This window comes from Manduca sexta, chromosome 27 (genome assembly GCF_014839805.1).
Source record: "Manduca sexta isolate Smith_Timp_Sample1 chromosome 27, JHU_Msex_v1.0, whole genome shotgun sequence".
NCBI lineage: Eukaryota > Metazoa > Arthropoda > Insecta > Lepidoptera > Sphingidae > Manduca > Manduca sexta.
The window spans coordinates 17,775,758-17,799,272 of record NC_051141.1 but is presented as its reverse complement, the minus strand read 5'-3'; the positions used below and the strand labels follow the sequence as shown (position 1 = coordinate 17,799,272).

Here is a 23,515-nt window from a genome sequence, read left to right as displayed (position 1 = left end):
CTCGTGTAAAACAAGTGCTCAATGATAAAAAACATTCTCTGAATTTATCCGTATTTTTCATTTCACGTATTTCATTATTTTTACTGCTTTATTATTTTTGTTCGTAGTTCCTATATCAACGGTTGAAAGTAATTGATTTAAGCGACATCTATCTGAGACACTAAGTTTCATACATATTTAAAATGAGATCTTCTTTATGTTTTTTAATGTATGTAGTAAAAAAAAATCGAAAAAGATGCCGCTTATGTCAATTAGCTTTTTAACCGTCGATATCATAATGACAAATTGACTAGTAAATGCTATTGAATTGTTTATGTGATGCACAAACCAATTTTATAAAAATTTAAGTTCACAGAATCGAAGTAAGTAAAATTTGACACATCGACTTTTTCGCTATGCTTGTCCAAATTGTATCTTACTGTCAGTGAACCGAAGATAGTGTATTGAAGATCATCATGGCTACTATAGTCACTAGCACGCTAGGATACCCACCTCCTGCGGCGTGGAGAACTCCTTGCTGACGATCATCGCGCTCTCGAGGGCCTTGGCCGCGTGGAACAGCGACCGGTTGTTCTTGTAGCACTCGGACGCTTTCATGTGACACTCCTTAGAGTTCTTGAGGTCGCGGGCAATGCGGTAGCATTGGGCTGTAATAAAAATATATACTTACACCAGAGCTTCCTAAACTTTTTTTCTCATAGACCACTTTCAAGATTTTACTGATTCTGGTGGACTGCGTACAGTTAAATTTCTACCATATCTCCCAGAATATGCAAGTTTTGAAATGTAACAGTCGCTGAGCTTTACCTGCCTACATTGATAGATGAAGTCTAGCCAACATTTCAGTTCTTTACTATCAAAACCATATACATTTTCGTGGAACCCCGCTTACGAATTGTAAACCCCAATGTTTAGTAAGGCCAACGTAAACTCCCATTGAGTCTCCTGTAGTCCCGTGGGTCCTCCTGAACCTCTTTGGGAATCCATGAGTTCCACGCACTCATGACTTTTCGAATCGATTTTGTCTTCCACTTTACTATAAAAGAAAGTGGGCAATGAATATTATCTACTCCTCCCTATCTTTCTATTTGGTTAATTCCATTGCGAGATGAAGACAGATAGTGTTCCATAAGACTCGGCGAGCTTCACCACTCGGTGTTATAAAATGCATACCACTGCTCATCTTGGCTTACAGGAGCTGTAATGGTGTTTTGACGGGGAGGTCACTTTTCTGAGGAGACAGGCAAGGACGCGACTAATGCATCTAGTCATGACGATAAATATGTCGATGTGTGCCGTCCCATAGTAGGAAGCTTGCTTACAGCCATTTCAAACAAGAAAACCAGACTTCAGACTGAAATTGAAAAGAACAATCCAATCACTATGCTAGAACCAGGAGTCGAACCCAAGAAATATACAGTTCGTAAAGCAGTAAAACAAACTCTTCCTGAAAGCCTGAGTTATGAAGTTAATTACTTAATATAAAACAGAAATTATTAGTCGCACTCTTAATAAAATAATGGCCTATTCCAAAATTTTTTATTTGTGCGAATTGTCGAAAAACTTATTTCTGTTTGCGACTTTTTTTTTAGTAGCTATAAAATTGAAATTGTTAAAAAATAAGTCATAAATAAAACCTAAAGCATGAAAAAAAACTAAAACAGATCCTTTTATTATTAACATAGCGTAGTTATGGCTGATAGATAGATAGCGCTATCGTCGATCGTCCATTTAAATTTATTCACTAAACTCCTAAACGAATAACGACATCCAGGAATCTATATCGATAGCTTAAATTATAAAAATAAAGTATTTTAGGGCCTCGACATATATCATCGCGTAAGCTACGCGACGTAAGAAACGCATTCATAGTCAAGCACACTTAAATTTAACCCTAAACATCTAAATTTAACGGTAAATTATCCATCGCTCGAAGATTCACTTGTTTCTTTCCCAGAATAAAACATATTATCAAAACACACTCCATTTTATTTAGATATTGAAAGTGAGATTCGGAATGAAGATAAATCGTGTTTCTGTTATTCATTTTCTAGCTTTTCTCGCGCCTTTGCTCGCTTCAAAGTCCATTGCCACAAAATGCTACATCACACAGTAATAATTAAGCTATAAGTCAAAGATTTTTTAGTATTCGGTTCGTTCAAATAGTTTCAAAGTTATTCAAACAAAAACAAACTCAATCTAAAATAAACTCGACGGAAATTCAGGAACGTAAACATAGCTAGCGGACTAACCATATAGTCTAGATGGCGTGGTAAATGCTTGGTGTAACTTTATTAGTACACCCTGCACCGCGGGGTGGAAGCAAACTTCGTTACTCCATTAAACGGGACAAATTACATTCGACCAAGCTGTCTGATGTTACGGAGAAAAACGCCGCTTTTAGGTACCTTTAACGCGGTTAGGAAATGAAGCGTGCACTAACTCGATATAGATTCACCCGAGGCTGTCTTGTCGCTTGGTCTAAAAACACCGAATGCACGGCCTTGCATGGGGGAACGTTTGTTGCAGCCCTGGACATAGTTAAGTGTGTATACCTCGTGGTTGCCAATTCACGTTGAGGCTCACGAAAATTTTTTGACCTCTCCCCTCCTTCCAGCCTTAGAGAGTTCCTTTCCTTCCCCTACAATTCCTTCCCCCCAGATATACCCTGCCCACTTTCCTCCAGGCCGCTGTAGTCGATAAGCCGGGGTATACCAATATCGCATTCGCAAATTGCCCCTAGGTGACTGCGGGGGCCGATACAAAAAAAATATTCGATATAGAATTCTACTTTATATAATAAAGGTGGAAGTTTATGTTTAGGTACATACATGGACTGTTATTTTTTATTCACATAAATGGCACCAATTTGTATTATGGAAAATGTTTGATCACATAGTGACGGAAAAGGCTTAGTACATTAAGAAATAATAATCGATTATATTTAATTACAAAAAAACTGTTCATACCAATACGTACGTAGAGCCTTACACCCGTTCTTAGTAAAGCTTGCGATGACAGTACAATAATATTCAAATGCCAAGTATATATGCCTATAAACTTAATGTATTCCACACGAACTAAACTCTCTAAGTTATCCAAATCGGATTGATTTCATTCCCTACGCTTAAATTATAAATTCGAGCCGCCTTTTGCTCGCACTGGTTTAAATACGTAATTTCTTTCACATGACATGTCAATGACAAAATGCGTATGTGCGCGCGCGGAACACGCTTTTTCGTTTGATTTGTCGGGACCTATACAAATAATGGTGGAGACATAATGATTTCTAATGTTTACGCGAATGATAGACATTAAAATTTAACTATTTTACGGTTTTTATCGTGGTTTCAATTATATAAATATAATAATAATTAATTAAAACCGCGATAAAATCCGTAAACTAGTTTAATTTTAATGGTTGAGACAAATAGTCCGCTCTAAATGCGATACATCCAGTGATGATCACGATCCTCAGTCATGAGGTACCTACCGACTACAGAGTTGAAAGATACAGATGTATGCTTTTGTGAACAGCATTATGATCGTAAATGACCCATCAGGGATGCCATAGACCGAGCACGTATATTCTATACCAGCTTTTGCCTGCAGCACCGCCCGCGTGAGAAAGTTTTTCCGGAATCAAATATTTTCCCGCGTAAAAAGTAACCCATAGCACTATGAAGTAATGTAGTTAACTATTAGTGCAAGAAAACAAAATCGGTTTGGTAGTTTCTATGATTAGCGCGTTCAAAGTAGTGATGTGCCAGATATCTGTATCTTATCCGTATACGCGGATATCCTAGGGAGAAAAAAAGATCCGTGTCCATATTTGTATCCGTTACTTTTTGGAGGGAACTTTTACAGATGTTTTATCTTGTAAATTTTCACTATAAATACAGCTAAGCTCCTACGCTCCCCCTAACCTAAGAGGTTATCAGGGAATATAAAATAACCCTGTGTATATGCGATTAGATAGCAGTGAAAAACTATCCAATTCCATTCAGATCATTATAGTATATTTCTTAAAATCAAATATTTGGCACCTTTATATTGAACCATCACTTATATATCACTTTTATAATGAAAAAATCAATACTTAAATCTTCGTATTATTTAATATTCCAATTAAATGATTATTCTAATATTATTTGTTACATTAGCTTAAAACAGTCACAACTGTGAAATAAATTTGTCATAATTGAGTTCAAATAATGGTAGATTGTACTTTAAAAAGAGTAACTTGGCAGCTTTAAAACAAAAAAAGAACCGCGCTATGCAAATAGAAACATGTCCTGTCCTGTATGTCAAGAGGCATCAACCATGAAGGTCACGGGCACCGACATCGATTGAGTAAGAAAGTTATGATCCGTATCCGCATACGGCGATCTTGACCTAAATATCCGTATTCGGATCCGTATCCGCGGATATACTCTTAACGATCCGGCACATCACTATTTTAAACAAACTAACTAAATCTTCAGCTTTATAATATTTATATTTATATGTGATTTACACGTATATATATATGACATAGCCGACGTGTCTATCCGTTCACGCTTCGGCATTCTATTATGGAGACAGGTGTCGTGTAGGCGCCGTCGTGGCGGCACCGCCTTATCAAATTACATCCATACGAGTAAACAATGTGGCAAGATTTCTTTTTAATAATATTTACACGAAATATAAAGAAATTAGACAAACCAATATATATTAACAAATAGCACCCCTTGCTATTCAAGCTTTTTTACATGTTTCAGGTGCAAAAGTCACTTTGCTGTGGAATAAACTCATTTGAGAGTAGGTTACACCTGTCATCATTGCATTTGGGAACAACTCGAATGTCTTCGAACTAGAAACGGGATTATATGCATTTGCATACCTACTTATACTTCCTCAAAATAACATGCTGATTATAAGTAAAAGGAAAAACTAATAATAAGTTTATTTTTATTTATTAATTCCGTCTAGGGGGGGCAAATCCGTCTTTTTGCTATTAGGGGCGTTTTAATCGAAGGACAGCCGCATTTGTCTACCAGGGCCCTTATTCTGTATGATAGTGCAAACGCGTAACGCGGCCGTGTCATGTTATCTTTGAGAAATGTGCGTGGAATGGTATTCTGTAAGCCAAATTTCTATAGTCCTAAACATGACGCGTTGTGTTACGTGCTTGTTACACACTGTCAAAATAACGTGCGGGATAGAGAATAAGGTCCCTGTTTGAACGCGATAAACTCAACAACTATCCAACGGATATCGACGAAATTTGCCATGGAGATAATTTGAGACCCTAGGAAGGATATAGGCTACCATCTATCCCAGGAAAATATTTAGCGGGGCTGTTATCCCGGGAAAACCTTACACGCAAACAAAGCCGCGAGTAAAAGCTAATTCGATATAAAGTCCATCAAATATATTTAGAAGACTATATAGATCGTATTGGCCTTATACGAAAGCAGGCGAGTGGCGGATTTAGTGTACATATTAAAACCTTAAACGAAATTATTGGCTTTCTAAAAAAAAGCGGCGATAGCCTAGTTGGGTGTGGAACGGACTGGCAAGACGACTGTCCGCAGGTTCAAATCCCAAGGGCACACCCCTCTGACTTTTCTAAAATCATGTGTGTATTTTTTGTGAATTTATTGTTCGCTTTAACGGTGAAGGAAAACATCGTGAGGAAACCTGCACATCTGAGAAGTTCTCTATAGGAATTTCGAAGGTGTGTGCAGTCTACCAATCCGCACTAGGCCAGCGTGGTGGACTAAGGCCTAATCCCTCTCAGTAGTAGAGGAGGCCCGTGCTCAGCAGTGGGCAAGTATATAATACAGGGCTGATATTATTACTATTATTTATTATTGGCTGTCTAGAACTGCTTGGGCAGCGTTGGATTAATATCTCGACCAATAGCTACGTAAACCAAGCCCACTTTATACACCTACTGTAAGTGCGAACACGACTGCGTCACGATTCACCGCCATTATTAACCGACTTCAAAATAAGGAGGATTTCAATTCGACTGTTTTTTTTTATTTTTATTACCTCCGAACTTTTTCTATAAACGAACCCAATCGCTTAAATAACCTATTAACTTTACCACTATTTCATGAAGTTTAAAGACCAATAAGAAAGGCCTTCCACCCCCCCCCCCCTTCTAGTACCACTGTCTCCAAAACACCACTGTCAGTAGGGGACCATCCTATGCTTGATTTTGTACATTTTTCTATATGTAATGGTTAATAATACGAAAAAGAAGCATAAAAACTGCATAAAAATTGGTTAAAAATGAGCTAATAATTCATATTTCAAATATTATAATGTGCAGAAGTAGGCGAGTTGTGGGAATATCGCTTCATCTCTTTCTTTCGCACACGTCATAATTCCCGATGACGTCAAATGTGGGTATTTCGTGTCTTTTCTGTTTCTTGTATATTACCCCTTCCACCTAAATTGAAAGACTTATAACTTGTTGATTTGTTACCGAATTTTAATAATTCCTTATGTATTATAATTCAAATAACGTAAATATTTGATAATGGTAAAGAACAAAAATGAGTCCGGTACCCTATTCATCAGCCTGATGTTAGGACTCGCCTAACATCTCGATTCCTCAGCTATATTGAGTAGGTATTCGTGGATGGTGAAAGGGGAACAAACAGACATACATCCATTCACACAAACTTTTATTTATAATGTTAGTATGATAAGTAGGATTGGTTGAATGTATAATCCATGTTGTTTTGTTTTCTATAATTGCGTTTGTAATTGTATTGAAAATACAAACTTAAAAAAGCTTATCGAAAAAAGATCGATATTTGGAAAATCGATTTCTTAGGGCTCGATTTTTATGTGTATCGATTTATCAGACTTCGATTCGAATCGCTTTAAGAATCGATCTTTTCCGTAAAGAATCGCCATCCCTAGTCTGTATGCCAATTTATACTACTACTACTGACTTAAACGCGACGCGGTGCATTATGTGATTGTTGCGCATTGTCAAAATAACGGGTGGCATTGAAAATAAGGCCCTAGAGAACCGTTTTTCTTTTCATCAGTGTTATCAGCTGTTGAGGTCCATAATCGTTACCCGACCGAAACAGAAAAACCATCAGCCGCCATAGCGAATAAAAGACCTTTCTACATTAATTCTTATACAAAGAAATAAACATAGATAAGTCTTCGTTCGTATAGCTAGTCGAGACGACAAAAGAAATCGCATACAAAGAACAAATTTAAAAAATCTCTAATTCTATCAAGCATTTTCTTTTGCAGCGGCGGTAATACAAATAAACTGCAGCGCTTCTTCTATTGTTTTTTCCATCTCAGTGGGTCCACCCCCGGCATTCCACGGGTGCACTCTCCCTAATTAGCACTATATACACTGATTGGATGTGCTGGACGTTTCTCTGCGTCGCCCGTCGTGCCAGGCGAAATTTTATTAGGCTCCACTCTCGAGTATCGCGAGAGCGCAGTATAATTATATTTCATGCGACGCAACGCCTTACCTTCCTTATGCTGCCGTCGAGAACGGTTCGATTAAAAATAAAAATGTTAGAAAAAAATGTGCTCTATGTAACCTCTTCTTATAGCCATGCTCAATAATAGGGGCCTGTGCATATGACTTAATACGCGTCGACGTAAAACCATTTTTAAACATTGTATAATATTAAATTCGTTATTTAGTTTGGTCAGTATCACTTTAATATGTATATGTTATATCAGAAAATACTCTATCTGCACAGGTCCGACATCTATTTCATGCTTTCTACTGCATTGTCTCGGCACTCAAGTTCCGCTATCACTGGCGCCCCGCTCCCGCTTATGAAGCGACCGCGGCCATAAGGTAGCTTATTTAGGCAAAGCGAAAATTAAAGTCTCTACTCTTTAGTATTATTTATATAGCGGAGAAATATTTTACGTTTCTCCCCGGTAGACAGGAGGTAGGCTTTTCAAGTGACAAGAGAAAAGCAAGCTGCGCCAGTCCTTTTAAATTTAACTTAGCCTGTTACCCCTCCACGTGTTTTAAAAAACCTTTACAACATAAGTTCAATATTTGTATAGCATGCCCATAATTTCGCTGTCGCGTCGGATAATATTAAATAAATAAATATTTATTATGTTTGCGAATGTTAGAAATCGAAATGAAATTAGTTTTCAGATATTATCCCTGCCTTTTGAATGTCTTTGAAATGTGAACGTGAGCACTTTAGAATACATTTATCGCCATCGTCACGGTCGAAATAGCAAAACCCCTACTTGCAACATAAAGAATCCGCCTATATACAAATCCGATAGGTACATATTTTTCGTAGCACGCTGTATACTATAAAATCAGTAAGTCTGACACATTAAAACACAAGCCGCGGGCTATAACGATAAGTGGGTCATCCGATACTCCGACGAGCGGTATGGGACTAAAGCGAGGTTTAAATTAGCAAGAAAACTTGCAGCTCGACTTCCCCGAGCAATTTTGCCGCAGAAACCAGCACGGCGAACTGACTTCAGATTTTTTTTTGAGTTCGATGAATTTACGTGTATACTAAAATACAGAGCCAGTGTAAACGTATCGGCAAGTTCTTGCCCAATATACCTATTGCTGCGACAACTTGCTAATTAAAACTTAGCATTAAAGATCGGGTGTAGACACCACTTTATAAACTGCGACTCGCTGCGGCGCGGCTCATACAATATGTATGGACGCGGGGAGCATTCCTACGTCAGATGTATGTATGACGACAGGTCACTGTAGCGTCTTCGGTTATTAGGTTTGATGTAAATTTTACATATTACAATCTAGATACAGTGTTTGATATTATGCAAAGTATTTACATACACAAGTTTTTCTATCATATTATACAATGCCAACAAAGTTAAAGGTGGTTGTAATCGGAAGTTCTTTTTGATAGGCCTCTTACCTTAAAATAAACAATTGAGGAAGGTGTGCCAATGACTCTCCTTCTTCAGTGATTGATTAGCATGTTTACCTCATTTTGTGTGAAAATAAATACATGATGTTTAGACAAGGGGCCGTTCAAGTATTATATAACGCAATTTTTGACCACCCCACCCCTAATTAAGCCACCCCTAAATAAACCACCCATAAATAAAAAATACAATGTTACATAACGCTTTGTACGAACCCCCCCCCCCCCGCGCCTGTTACGCATCGTAACGTTTTACAAGACCCCCCCCCCCCTCTCTTTCAAATTGCGTTACGTAATACTTGAACGGCCCCAAAGCTGAAACCCTCAATCAGAGATAGTGAAATAGAAATACCGTTAGTTTATTAAAAACTACCATTTTCAGCTCGCAGCCTCGATCGTGTGATGGTTATTCCAAGAAGAAATCCCGCTATACATATATTTATTCGGAATAAAGTAGCCTATGTCTTACCCAATGTGTCAAACTACGTCCGTACCAAATTTCAACGAAATCTGTTTGACAGTTTTTATTTCATCACATTTCAACATATAGACGGCGCGGGATCTTTATTTTATATTTAAAAATAAATTTGTTCGTTTTAACGTTTTGTAATACAAATGAAGCGACACTATAGCAAACCGTGCAAGATTTTTGACAAACATTCCCAAGAAAAAAGCATTTGGTACCGCACGATTCAAACTGAGCCGTTACAATGTCCAAGGATTACTGATTTAGTTTTGCAGACGGGAGCTAGTAACAGTAATGAGATTCCGCTCCGGACACATTCCGACAAGTATGTTTATCAAGGTACGGCCGTCAGACTCTCCGAACTGCTCAGACTGTAGAGTGAGAGAAGACGTGCGTCATATTTTGTTGAAGTGAGTGCGAAATAGATCTGCTTTTATAGCTAATAATAAAGGTGATCAAATATCACCTTAAATCACCTTAAACTACAAACAGCTTATCGTCGGTTTCTGTGTGTGAGGGTAGGTGATGAGTATGAGGGTGAGTAGGCGTCGATCATTTGGATGTATGAAGCGACATGTTCGTAAGTTACAACAAAACTCCTTAAATAAGGCTGTACAAAAAGAAGTAAAATTACTTTTCTTTAAATCATTTGTTTACTAACGGGTAAAGAGAAACATGGGTATTAAAACACGCCCATTCACTCCAAACAGCGTAATCTCTATAAAGGTAAGTAACAGTACGCAAATTCATTCAACATTTGAAGATAAAATTCTTATTAAAAAATATCGATACTTCGATACTTCGTTTTCTTTGATGTTCATTTATTTAATGGCGATATAAGTACCATAATCTGCAACCAGTTAATATTTTACTCGTTCGCTTATGAGGGACTCTTCAAACATTTTTCATGTGTTTTACGCTGTTTATATGAATATCAGGTTGGGAGATAAGTTTTCTCGCATTTATTATGCTAAACTCATGACTTCTTTTTTCAAAGCATATGTATATTTAACTGCAGTATATATGTGCCATTTTGTTCGATAACTTCTGCAATTTTTTAGGAAGTGCTATGATCCCGTTGCTGTTTTGAGAAATTTTTGTACTTCTGATCAAAAAATCGCACATGTAGTTTTAACAGCCCTCTCTGAAGAAAAAAAAAATTGATCCGTAACAGATGGAAATCTGAAGGTGCACTGTCAGGGCTATATGGTGGATGCATAAACAACTACCAGCCAACCGCTCTTAATTTTTGCTGGGAGGCTAAATATGCGTGTGGTCTAGCATTATCGTGATGAAGACCACACCTATGTATAGATAAATTCCGGCCGCTTTCTCTCAACTTCTTGCTTTAACCTCGTTAGTTATTGGCAGTGGAGATCCGTATCTTTGGTTTTGCCTGGCGGTAACGCTCATAATGAACAATTTCCAATCCCACCATACACACAGCATCAACTTTTTGCGAGTTAACCCAGGTTTTGCCACAGTCTGTGAAGCCTGACCCACCTTTGACCACGACCTTTTTCGTACGTGATCCACTTCAATCTCCAGTTCCATCGATATATAAGTACTACGCCAAACCTAATAAGGTTTGGCATTCCAAACATTCCCTGTGCTCAACTGAATTGAACTGTCGTCCATTCAAACTGATTTCAGTATGGGGTCAATATTGATGCTTGTGGTTGTGTACGGAGTGGCGCTCACAATATAAAAACTCGAGTCTAAGTGTAAACCTGGATTTGAATAAAAAATATTACGTCAAATAAGTTAAGTTATTTGTTGTTCAAATTAATAAATATGTACAATAACAGTGACGTTTTGGTTGTTATTTCAGTTCGGATTTTGAACAAATAGTTTATATGGATGTTCGTGTCTATAGAATGTACGTCAACGTCCAGTTCTCAATCTCTTCAAAAACGGTTCAGTTTAATTACGCCTTCATAAAGAATCGCAAATGAATGCACGGTTCATTAGGTTTCTCTCAGTGAGCTCGTGTGGCACCCAAATATCGAGTTTTATTGTACCTAGCTTTTTCCAAATGGGTCAAAACTGTTTTGTGGTCAATTCCCAGTTGTTCGCTATATCGTCGATATGTCGATCTTGCTCCACTTTTTCAAGAAAAGCGTCTACTTTAACGGAGTAACATCGTTGACATTAAAATTCCGGGGTTGAAAATGCCTATAAAAAAATGTATATAATTTCTTCATTAGATCACTTATTTTGACAGAAAGAAAAATAGCCGAAATCAACATTTTACTAATTTGTTTCCTTTTTTAAATGTATTTTTTAATGTCACCCGAAACAGCCAGATACAAATAGTACATACAGCCAAAGAGGTTTTATTACTAGTTTATAAATACTCTATTTGAAAAGACTTTCACCCGACCTATTATAATCTTTCACGCTTGGAATCATAATATACTTAAATAATATTGTAAACCGATGTTTGCGGCGCACTAATCATTATATTAATGTCTAACATTCGCGTAAATATAATAAATCACAATTATTTTCAAATCATGTCATTTAAATATACATTTTTTTATTTTCCTGATCCGTTTTTATTTGGGATTAAATTCGCATTATACGACAAAACTTAAATTCACGCCTAGTATGTGCATAATTGTAAAAAAGATACTAAATCAATTATATTGATTTAGTATCTTTTTTACATAACGACCATAGCTTAGTTGGTTGTGGAACGGACTGCCGGGACGAATGTCCGCAGGTTCTAATCCCATGGGCACAAACATCTGAATATTCTAAAAAAAAAATGTGTGTATTCTTTGTAAATTATCGCTTGCTTTAACGGTGAAGGAAAACATCGTGAGGAAACCTGCATACCTGAGAAAGTCTCAGGTTTGCAGGTTTCCTCACGATGTTGAAAGGCCAGCGTGGTGGACTATGGCCTATTCCCTCTCTACTGAGGGAGGGAGTAGAGGAGGCCCGTGCCCAACAGTGGGACAGTATATAATACAGTCATATAAAAATTTAAATTAATCTATTCCTTATTTCACGAGCCTATAAATGAACTGCTCTAAACTTTTTTTTTCTCTTCTCACTTTATCATGTACTGTAGTCTTTACCCTAAACTGATTGAAAAGAGCAACACCAGAGTTTCTTGCCCGTTCTTCTCTGGTGAAAACTGCTTTCCGAACTGGCGGTAGAGTTAATATTGACGGAATCTAAATAATGTATAACATTTTACAGATTCAAATAAATCATTTCATTTCATTTCATTACAGGGCTGATATTATTATATATTATATTATTATTAACGGCCATATTCACAAACGTCACTTACCTAAGTACTAACAGACTATAATAGAGTATTTTTCTCAGTACTTTAGGCATGTCTAACTGCGCAGTGCGTAGGCATATGATAGATTAGTTAGTGTCGAAATAAGACTAAACTTCAGAGGCCGTAGCCAAGGTCCTTCTCTTTTTTTATATTGCTTATAATGACGAGGCGAGCTTACCGTTTGCCAGATGGTAAGCGATACGACCGCCCATAAACAGCAGAAACACCATCCAACGCCTTGAATTACACAGTACTGTTTAATATGCCACTGCGCTCGTCTTCCTGAGACATGAGATGTTAAGTCTTATTATGGCTACAATGTCCTTCAAACCGCAACACAACAGTGACTAGACACTGTTACTTGGCGGCAGAAATAGACATTGCAGTGGCACTAAGGCGGAGTCTCACATACAAGAGACCTACCACCAGTGCAAACAAAACAAATATCTACAAAAGTGAACGCTAAAAAAACACGACAAATACACGGGTATGACATATTATCCGAACGTTAAGTCTATTTCTAGGATTATAATCATAATATTGTAGAAAATCATCTCGACTACAGCCCCAGGGCCCTTATTCTGTATGATAGTGTAAACGCGTAACGCGGCCGTGTCATGTTATCTTCGAGAAATGTGCGTGGAATGGTATTCTGTAAGCCAAATTTCTATAGTCCTAAACATGATGCGTATTGTTCAGTGCTTGTTACACACTGTTAAAATAACGTGCGGGATAGAGAATAAGGCCCCAGAATAAGGGCCCTGGTGGGTGTCAGATAAACAAAGCCAAAGAAAACTATCAAATTGCTGACATACGTTCGAGCGCATTGTGCGCCCCTTTAGTATTATTTATGAATACGGGTGAGCCATTGTTATACATGATATTAAATATACAGATTCATTAGACGCCTTTCAAATAGGACTTTAAGTGCTCTTATATTGTAATATTATGTATTATATTAAAGATTTTGTGAATATATGTGTGACCGAACTACAAATAACTAATCCTTTAGTCTAGCCTCTATTGTGTATACATTTTTCTTCTTTGCTTTAGACGTACAATAGAGTTTAAAATAAAATAAATACACACAAGCGTGTTCACTCATCCGAGAACTCAAAAACATTAATTTAGACATATCTGTCTTACAAGTATAAAAAATTCGCAAAGCTATGCTTAGTTAAAACATAAATTTACTCGTTCAGCTGCCAGTCAAAACCCGCCATCTTGGCTCTTAATAAGGTTTAAACTAGAAAACTCGTGATGTATTGACGGCTATTTAAACGATTCTTAAGCACCTCTTAAAGCTAAAACAAGTTTATAAGACTGATTATGTTAAATGTAATTCTATAAAGTTCCAACGAACAGCACCCCTACAGCTGCAAACTTTACAGGAAGAGGAAATGCGAGTTGCCACCGCAGCGTCATTCAAAATTTGTATCTGTCGCTGAACTTTGCCGCTGTGGCACGATACGGAAGCGCACTTCGAGCGTTCAACTAATAATGAAGTCAATAAAGGATGTGACTTAATCTGTACGACACTTAGTGACTTAACAATTGTTTCATTAGATCATTCTGTATAACAATGGTCCATACATAGGTTTTAAATGAAGATATATTGAGATCTTTGCATATGTATATCAGCCCTGTATTATATACTGTTCCAATGCTGGGCACGGGCCTGCTCTACTACTGAGAAGGATTAGACCTTAATCCACTCAGGCCTAACGCGGATTGGTAGACTTCACACACCATTAAAATTCCTATAGAGAATTTCTCAGGTACGCAGGTTTCATCATAATGTTTTTATTCACCGTTAAAGCAAGCGATTATTCACCAAGAAACCTAATTTTAGAAAAGTCAGAGGTGTGTGCCCTTGGGATTCGAACCTACGGACATTTATGCGGCAGTTAGTCGGTGTTTGCGATTTTAATAATATTTTTACGCTTCATTGACTGCTATAAGAGCACTCTAATTTAATGTTATCTAATTTCCATTTACAAATAGCTCGATTTCAAAATAAACCTCCATGTATCAACGCCTCCCTCGACACCGGGATTTCATTGTTATCGAATTCACATAATGACAGTTATTCCATAAAGTTCTACGAAATCATGCGGCCTGTGTCTTTGTACAAAGAAGCTTATAGCCTTTGAACCAGTGGTTGTCCAGGAGTCGAAATTCGACCGTCCGAATCAATATATTTGTAACACATACATAAATAAAAACATTCTGCCTTTCTCTATATGGACTTTTATTATATCAAATCTGACACTCCTCCATGCGCGCTATGTGCTTAAAAAGAGGTAGTAAGTTTTTTAGCGTATTAATATATAGCCCAGACGCTTCAAAATGACTTAAGTTTTATTTTGTAATCATCAGACACCATCAAATCCATTTTAACCACAAACGCATAAACTAACTACGAATAATAATGGATGTATCAAGCTTCGGTGTCGAGGCAAAAATCGAACACGTGGCGTCTCAATTGAGTCACCCGCCGCCCCACAAACAACCTTATATTAACAAATAAAAAAAAAAACAACACAAACAATAACCAGTATATCAAATCTCGTAAACATGTCGTTACTAAGTCGCGGCATCATTAATTTTCGAATAAACAGACTGTGATTAGGGTACGTATCCATTAGATACGAGGACCGTGGGGGGTAACTTCATTATGTACCGTAACGATAAACAAGCTCGCGCCGTCACGGGTGACCACACACAAACCGAATCGAGGATTACGTATTATTTACATAATTATTAATTATTGCCTGCGGCTTCGCCCGCGTGTTTTTTTTTTTTTATTTATAATTACTTTCCCGGAATAAAATGTAGGCCATAGTGTTCAGGACTAACGTAGCTTTTCATTAGTGGAAAAAATCTCGGAATCGGTTAAGTAGTTCTTGAGATAAATACGTTCAAACCAACTCTTAAGCTTTATATATTTATATATTACATATTATACATGACAACAACAAAAAATGCAAATGAAACGAAATTGTATATTATTAATAACACATGTTTGTTTTGACGAGACAAATAAACTTTAGTGAGGGGGATTTAAAGAGGTCGATACAAAAGCAGATATGACACCAGACAGATGGGTACCAACATTACAGTTCAGGGCAGAACGCGCATAGATAATACACTAATATAGGAGAACGCGGATAAGATTTGACCGATGAAGTTTGAACACTAATGTCATACAGAAGATATCTAGTAATAATATTTTATGTTTACGCGAAAGTTAGATATTGTAATAAAACTAATTACGAATTTGATCGCGGTTATTTATAGTATTATTTTCTTCTTACGTTACGAAGACCTTGCTGCCTGTAAATCGCCTCCAATCATTATCTACAACTGGACAAACCACAAATCCATGTCAAAGAACACCGATCCTGCCTAAGAGAGTTCGCGAGGCTATTGAAATTAAAAAACATCCGAATTACAATAGAGAATATGGTTGGAAGCTTACACAAGCCAGGTATCCAGTTCTATATTTAATTAAATCAAATAAGTGCGGTAAAGTCCATAAATAGTTCTATTTCACAGACACACACACAATATCATGCATTTATCCATGAAGGGGTACGCAGAGGCGCAACCATATCACCCACTTTTCACCAAGTGTGTTCCATCCCATCATGTGATAGGGGGCGAGCCTATCGCCATATCGGGCACAAATTCCAGACTCCGGGCTGATACTGAGCAGAAAAACCCAAATATAACTTTGCCCGACCCGGGATTCGAACCCAGGAGTGCGCTGTCGTATGGGACATGCAGTACAACTACACAACCCAGTCATTTCAACATCTAGTAATAAAGAAACTTTATGCACGGGCTGATACTACAACGACTAACTGAACTGCAGCCACTGGCTTTCTAATATAGTTGTAAACCGCTGTACGAGTTATTCAATATTTGTCTTCCGAAACTTTAAACGCCTATTAACGTAGAAAGGCAAAACGCTAGCACATACGAAATAAAGTTTACGTAACTGGATACAGATGTAGAATAAATTAAATCCAGTATTGAAATCTAATTAAATGACGCCGATTCTTTCCAAAACGATAACTCAGATCAGAACTCGGATCAGATAGAGCACTCTGAAACCCATCATCGACAATTTTCACGTACGTTCACAGAGAAATCCAATTTCGCTTAGTTTTCGCTCCGCGTCCTGCCTTTGATTGAGCGCATGTCAACGGCATAGGCCACCGACGCATCACAAAGGTCCTGTTTCACAGTTTTTGCCAACACAAAGGGAATCTGGATGCATGGACTGCCAATTTGCCTTTCTGGCGCAGCGCAGCGTCGCTGTCGAAACTGTATTTGATTGAATTTTCATTTTTTTGAGTGCAAAACTCGATATAGGTATCGACAGAACTTGTTATTTTATTTTTAAGGTGAAAGGTAGCGTAGGGGTTATTTGAACGGTTACAAGTAACCAGTTTGTGGTAAAACTTTACGAAAAATAGATGTGCATTAGTTTTTTTATAAGCCTACTTCAATGTAACTAAGAAACGCAACAGCAAAGGTATCGTTTTTTTTCTTCAATACAATCACAATATTATCACCGAAAATTTAACTATTAATGTATACAACATTTGTTGCAACGTGGTATATCTAAGGATTATGTATTGCAAATATTGTTAAAAAAATAAAGTTAATTTTGTTAAAATTACACTCCCTGCACTTGTGCGCCTTTAGAGATCAACAAAGCAATATAGACAGACATTCAGTTCAATTCAACAAAACCTTATAAATATTTGATCCAACGTTTTGTATAAAAGAATGTACAGATGCTGCACCAAAAAAAAATTAAGGTAACCTTAAATTGTTTTTAAAGATAACGGTTAATACCGAACCGACGTCCAGTGACGTTCCGTTCCGCTCATCCAACTTTACCGCGATAATCTCCATTGAAAGCTTGTGTCAATTATAACATCGCCTCGCTAGTGAAATGACGGGGGAGTTGCAATTATCTAATTAGTGCAGTGTGTGGGTGGAGATCGTCAAAACTTTGCTCGCGGAGGCGAAAGATGGATGCCGGAGTACGCTAATTATTTACGCCGTTCGAACTCACGACAGCTTATAACTACAGCTTGTGTCATTGTTTAACAGGAATATACGTATCATAAATATCTACTCTTGAAAGGCAATAATATCTAAGCGAAAATCAGTAATTTTTTGAGTAGAGTGATTTAAAGTTTCGATTTTAATTTGAAAATTCATAACAATTAAACTTTTTATTTTATAAAGGTATAGCCTAATGATATAAAAATTGCCCTAGACCTACAAAACCTAGATCAAATGACGTAGAAAAATATGGCGATACTAAATATTTATAGAATACATATTCGGTATATATGTCGCTTAGATATGATTGCCCTTCAAGCATCGATTATAGATCGTACACTGACTTTATCCCATTCTCATGGTATTTGTTTTTTTACGTAAGAGGTTACTTTTTCGTCAATCGTCTACACTAAATATCCCTACTAACTGTTTGTGATTTCTCGACTTTTTTAATTCTCAAGGTACGAGATATCTCGACCAAATTTCTCGAGTTTTTGAGATTTTTTCTAAACGTGTAATGAAGCGTAATGTATCTTGTTTTTGAATGGGAATTTAACGTGTATTTGAGTGACTAGCATAAGAGAGCACTATTAAGGTTAAAAACTTATCAAGCTTACTATTACTATAAATGCTAAATCTTGTTAATATGTTTGGATACATTTTTTGTTAGGAATTTTTTCTTAAACCTATTTGAATGATATTTGGCATACAAGCATACCATTTCCTAGATTAACTTAAAATACCTAGAATACTTTAGGTTTCAGAAAGCACACAGGGGCACGCATTAACGTATATTCTATAGACACGAACGTCCATATAAACTATTTGTTCAAAATCTGAACTAAAACGGCGACCAAAACGTCTCTGTAATAACCTATTTATTCACTTGAACAACAAATAATTTTACTTATTTGACTAATATTTTTATTCAAAACCAGGTTTAACTAGGACTCGAGTTCTTATATCGTGAGCGCCACTCAGTACACAACCACAAGTTGTCAATATTGACCAAACTAAAGTCAGTTTGAATGGATTGCAGTTCAAGTCAGTTGAAGGCAGTGAGTGTTGGGAACGCCAAATCAAGTACGTAGTACATATAAATCGATGGGGGCACGTAGGATATACCGTTCACGCAAGCGAAACCGCCATCATCATCTAGAAATACAAGAAAAAAAAATGCTTATTAATCAATTAATAAGCAATTTTTGTATCACTGGACTCTTCCCAAACCGTAGGACCGACTCTAATGAATTTTTTATGTGTTTTTCGGTGGGTCCCTGGAAGGTTTAGATTCACAATTGGATAGATGGCGCTGAACTCAAGTTTTAGGATTTTATCTCCCTTTTACATAGGACAACGAATGCCGAGGTGGCTGAATGCAATTTTCCTTTACTCAACTAATGCATTATCAATTTTTTTCAGTATTATCCTCCACCTTTAGAGTTTGCTACTGGAATCCTTGTGAATAAATAACCACTTTCAGGGCCTATGATCAGTAAGACAAACTTGCGCCCATGAAAGTAGCGGCGTAAAGTGTTGCAACCGTATACTACTAATAGCTTCTCAATTGTGCTATAATTAGATTCGCTTCTGATAAGTGTTCGTGATGAGAAAGATACCGATTACACATACAAAGATATTATAACAATAAAACAAAGTCCTGAATAAATAAACAGCTTCTTTCGAAAAATAATTCACACTATACCGTCTTATGCAACTGCACCACATTATATAACATCATCCCCTCTCCTCTCCTCTTCCTGAACACCTCGCCCCGTGATCACGGCCCTCCTTCATTCTTGTCATTGTTCGATATCACATCTATAGGTATTTCCGTTACAATAGATCCACGTGTAAAGACGGCATGGCTTAAAGCATCAAAGGTTTTATAAATGGTTGAGAAATAACTGAGTAAATAAGTAATGGAGCAGACGTTTATTTGTTGTTTGATATCTAGCAAGCAAGTTGTTACTTTTTCCAGTTAAAAAGCTTATCCTTTTTTAGGGGGTGAACAACGATAGTAGGAGAGAAGACCTAAGAAAGATTATATGTCCTTGGAAGTTTTTGGAATTAAAAATGCAGTAACCGCCTTGATTTTTAGGGAATTTAATTTAACACCCAGTTCAATAATTACATGTCCAAGATAACACACTTCGTGTCAAAGGAATTCGCATTGGTCTGAAGTTTTCGATAAAAATCTCGAATTCTTCGAAAACGGGCTTCTAGATTGCAAACTTTGGATTTAAAGGTGTGGCCATAATACTCCACATCGTTAAGATAGGCGAAACAGCGTATACCTTAAAGACGCGGCAGGACGGAGTTCATGTGTCTCTTGAAGGTCGACGGGGCATTTTTAGACCGAACGGCATTTTCAGAAATTGAAAGTGTCTTACAGTAACGATGGAAGCTGTTTAGATTTATCGGCTTTATTTAATTCAACTAGATTGAATTCCGATGCCAAGTCTAAGGTTGTGAAATATTTACTAATACAGAGTTGGTCTAAGTTCGGTATATTAAAATTTTGTAGTGCCGATTTTGACGCACGGCATGGGGGAGACATCGTGACCTTCGGCAAGGTCGATTAGATACTGAGAACCACTGGGTATCATCGTACCGTCTGCCATGATGTGGAACCGTTGAGGCATCCTTGGTTGAAATTTTTACTAGATTGTTATTAAATTCTCTTCTTGAACACTGTTTTAGAGTACGCCCTGGAAGTTTTCAATATCTACAAATTACTGAAAGATTGTTATTCTCGTAAAACGGCTTGGAATAAAATTCGTAACTTCGGTTTGAATTAAAATTGAAATTACGTTCGAGTCGCATAGATTAAATATTTTGCTTTAGAATATTCTGCCTGTATAATTGTCATGAATTTTGCACGCTGGACAGTCCCTGGGTCTACTTAGAGAGGGATTGCTGAGTTTTTTCTTCTGAGATTGCCATATTCATTCAATGTAGTTATGGTCTGCATCTAACAATATTAGAATTGGAAAACATCGTTTGTGATGCAGGGCTAGTTCCTCAATGACCGCCATGCGGTCAACCATCTCCTGATTTTTATAGCCATGCATGATGAAATGCAAGTTTCTATTCTCGATACATACTAACTCACAGTTTCGTTGATTTGCTGTTTGCATTGTTGCAAGACTCTCAATGAGCGTAGTGTTTCCTTTCGATGGATTGTGTCTTAAATTTTTTTAGCTGGTCCCATTAGTAAATTTTTTGATAGAGCAAGCGATTTTGGCTTTGCCTCCTAACTGGCAAAAAACGTATTTAAAAAAGGTATCTTCCTGTGAATCTGATGCTAATCCGTGTGCGTTGTTACAGTTAACACGAAATTAATTTCACTTCTCTGCAACCGTCATATGGCTTTACACATTTTATAAGGGTTGATAGCTTAATTTTTGGTTTTGGTAGTACAATTTTCTTTTTAGAAATTGATCTCGTGGAACCTTGAGGACAGTAACATATTCGTTTCGGATCGGTTACCGCCATTTAGAGTCTACCGTATTTTAAACTCCGTGATCTCTTAGCCATGGCGACAATTTAACAATCTCTCTTTCAGTAATTATAAATTTGGCAATAAATACAAAAGTACATAGTGTTAAACTTATCAACAAAAGACGCAATCAAAGGTTTAGCAACGACCAAACCATCCGAATCATAAATGATTCACTGGAAAACCGGTATGATGATGGCGATTAACATAATTATTTCTTGAATGAGTCTCTCAGGAATCTGCTTATAGTGCGCGAGCGTTCGTTGATGCAGGAACGCAGGAGACCGCATGCTGACTAACTGAGTGACAGACAGCGGGAGCGGCGCGCAGCAATGGATCCTGTGCTGCAGTTTCACGTCGAAGTAGATCGGCTCGAAATTGATGAACGTTTTGCACGTTATAAAGTATTTGCACTTTTTGTTCGAAAGGGTATTAATTCGCGTCGATATTATTCGTAAGCGCTCGGAGACTCCTTGAGAAATCCCACCAGTGCCACCAAATGTTTTGCAGCACTATGTGTGAGGGTTTATCAAAAATAAAATTAAAGACAGCCGTTTAGCGTGCAGGATAAGAAGAGACTGGCGGGGAGGAAAGGGACCTAGTATACAATGTGTTTGTGAAGGATGAGTAAGCAATGGAAAATTGCAAGGTAGGGTGCATTATATAACCATAACAATACGCGCCAGTTTTCGGAAATCGACCTATACTCACACAAACTCATTTACAATGTAAGCACACACTGTATTTCCCATAGACTGATCAAATCGGACAAGTCGGCTTCTTACCAAGAATATTATTTTATAACGGTCCATGTTGATAGGAACTCAAAAATGACACTACCCAGCGGAACGATTGGGAACACTTCATTTCTCACGAAGTAGACATCTATATCTAACGACATATATATTTTAGAGAAGGGGTGAACGCGCAAGTGGACACTTGAAGGTAAGTGATTATCGATGTTTATAAGCATATGTTACACCAGGCCAATCATCGATCCGAGACCGGGTTTTGAGACAGGAAGAGGCTCCATTCTAGAAAAATCCTTAATCCCTATATCGCAATAAATCATCAGATATCTAATCTATTCATTAACAGTGTAGAACATCATAATATTTCTTTTCTGCATTAAAGGGAACGCCAATTCATAAATACACACACAACATTGAAAAATCACAAGGTGTGCTCTGACTGGAAATTTCGGACCTTCGTCTCGACAGTCCATTACATTACTAGGCTATCGTGGCTTATCCAAGGCGAATGTTTGTATCAAAAATTATCGCCACGGCTTCTTGAGGTGTAAACGCCGGCACTTACCGGCTTCCTTTTATCCAGCTGAATTCAAAGCCTGTATAAAAGGAATTGGCAGCTTTGTCGCCTCCGTTGTTCCTTTGTTGGTCAATTGGAAACTTTAGAACAGTTGTGTGTACCGACCCCAGTGTTTTCAAAAAATACGAGTTATGCCCGCGGCTCCGACCGCATCAAAACGTCTTTCCGGAAAAAAGTGACTAAAGCCATCTTTTTTTTAATTTTAGTGTTAAGCAGACATAAACTTTCCTTCTTTATAATACATATTAATAGAAGTGGAAGGTCGCTAGATACACAACAGATATTAATTGTAGTGAAGTCATGGAAATTATTATAGTAATAATATGAACAACGAGTGCATCAATTTTATATTTACGTATTAAATAGATCTTTCATTTAATAATCACATGATGAAATACCTTTCCGGTTATTAAACTAATACATCTATTTAAAGGATAAAAATATACCATCAATAAAAGCGTCTTACGAGCAATTCCAATAAACGGTGCATTGGTTTATAGATTTTATAAAACCGGCAATGCTGCCGTTCAAGAAATCGCATTCCAGAAATAGAACGTCATATTAATTTAAGTTGGTCAACGCTTTAAGCGGCAGCGAGAGTGACGTCGCGACGGGGATCTAAAAAGAATTCCAAATTTTGGATTGAGGAAGATCTTTCTAGCGATCCGGAAATTAAGACAAACGTAAATAAACCTAAAAGGGAAGCCGGTAGGAATCGGGTTGTATGGACACTTTGCCACTGCTACTTTGCCACCCAAGAACGGCGTTTACAAAGGTGGGTCAACCATCAACTTTATTTTCGTCAACGATAAATAATAACCTAACATGCCTACGCTCCCTGCTACAATCCAATTCGTCGAAACAAGAGATGTCACATCACTAGCCCGTCTGGAAACATCGATTTGGGGCAAGTT

General features: G+C 37.3%; 1 protein-coding gene across 2 annotated transcripts in view; it reads right to left on the bottom strand.

Annotated features, from left to right (window-relative positions):
* LOC115447438 (gamma-soluble NSF attachment protein) overlaps positions 1-23,515 on the bottom strand; it is a 62,655-nt gene that overhangs the window by 17,537 nt on the left and 21,603 nt on the right. For both annotated transcript variants that reach the window (XM_030174479.2, XM_030174480.2), the window contains exon 3: positions 493-647. In XM_030174479.2, the coding sequence (XP_030030339.1) occupies positions 493-647 (155 nt within the window). The remainder of the gene's footprint in view (positions 1-492; positions 648-23,515) is intronic.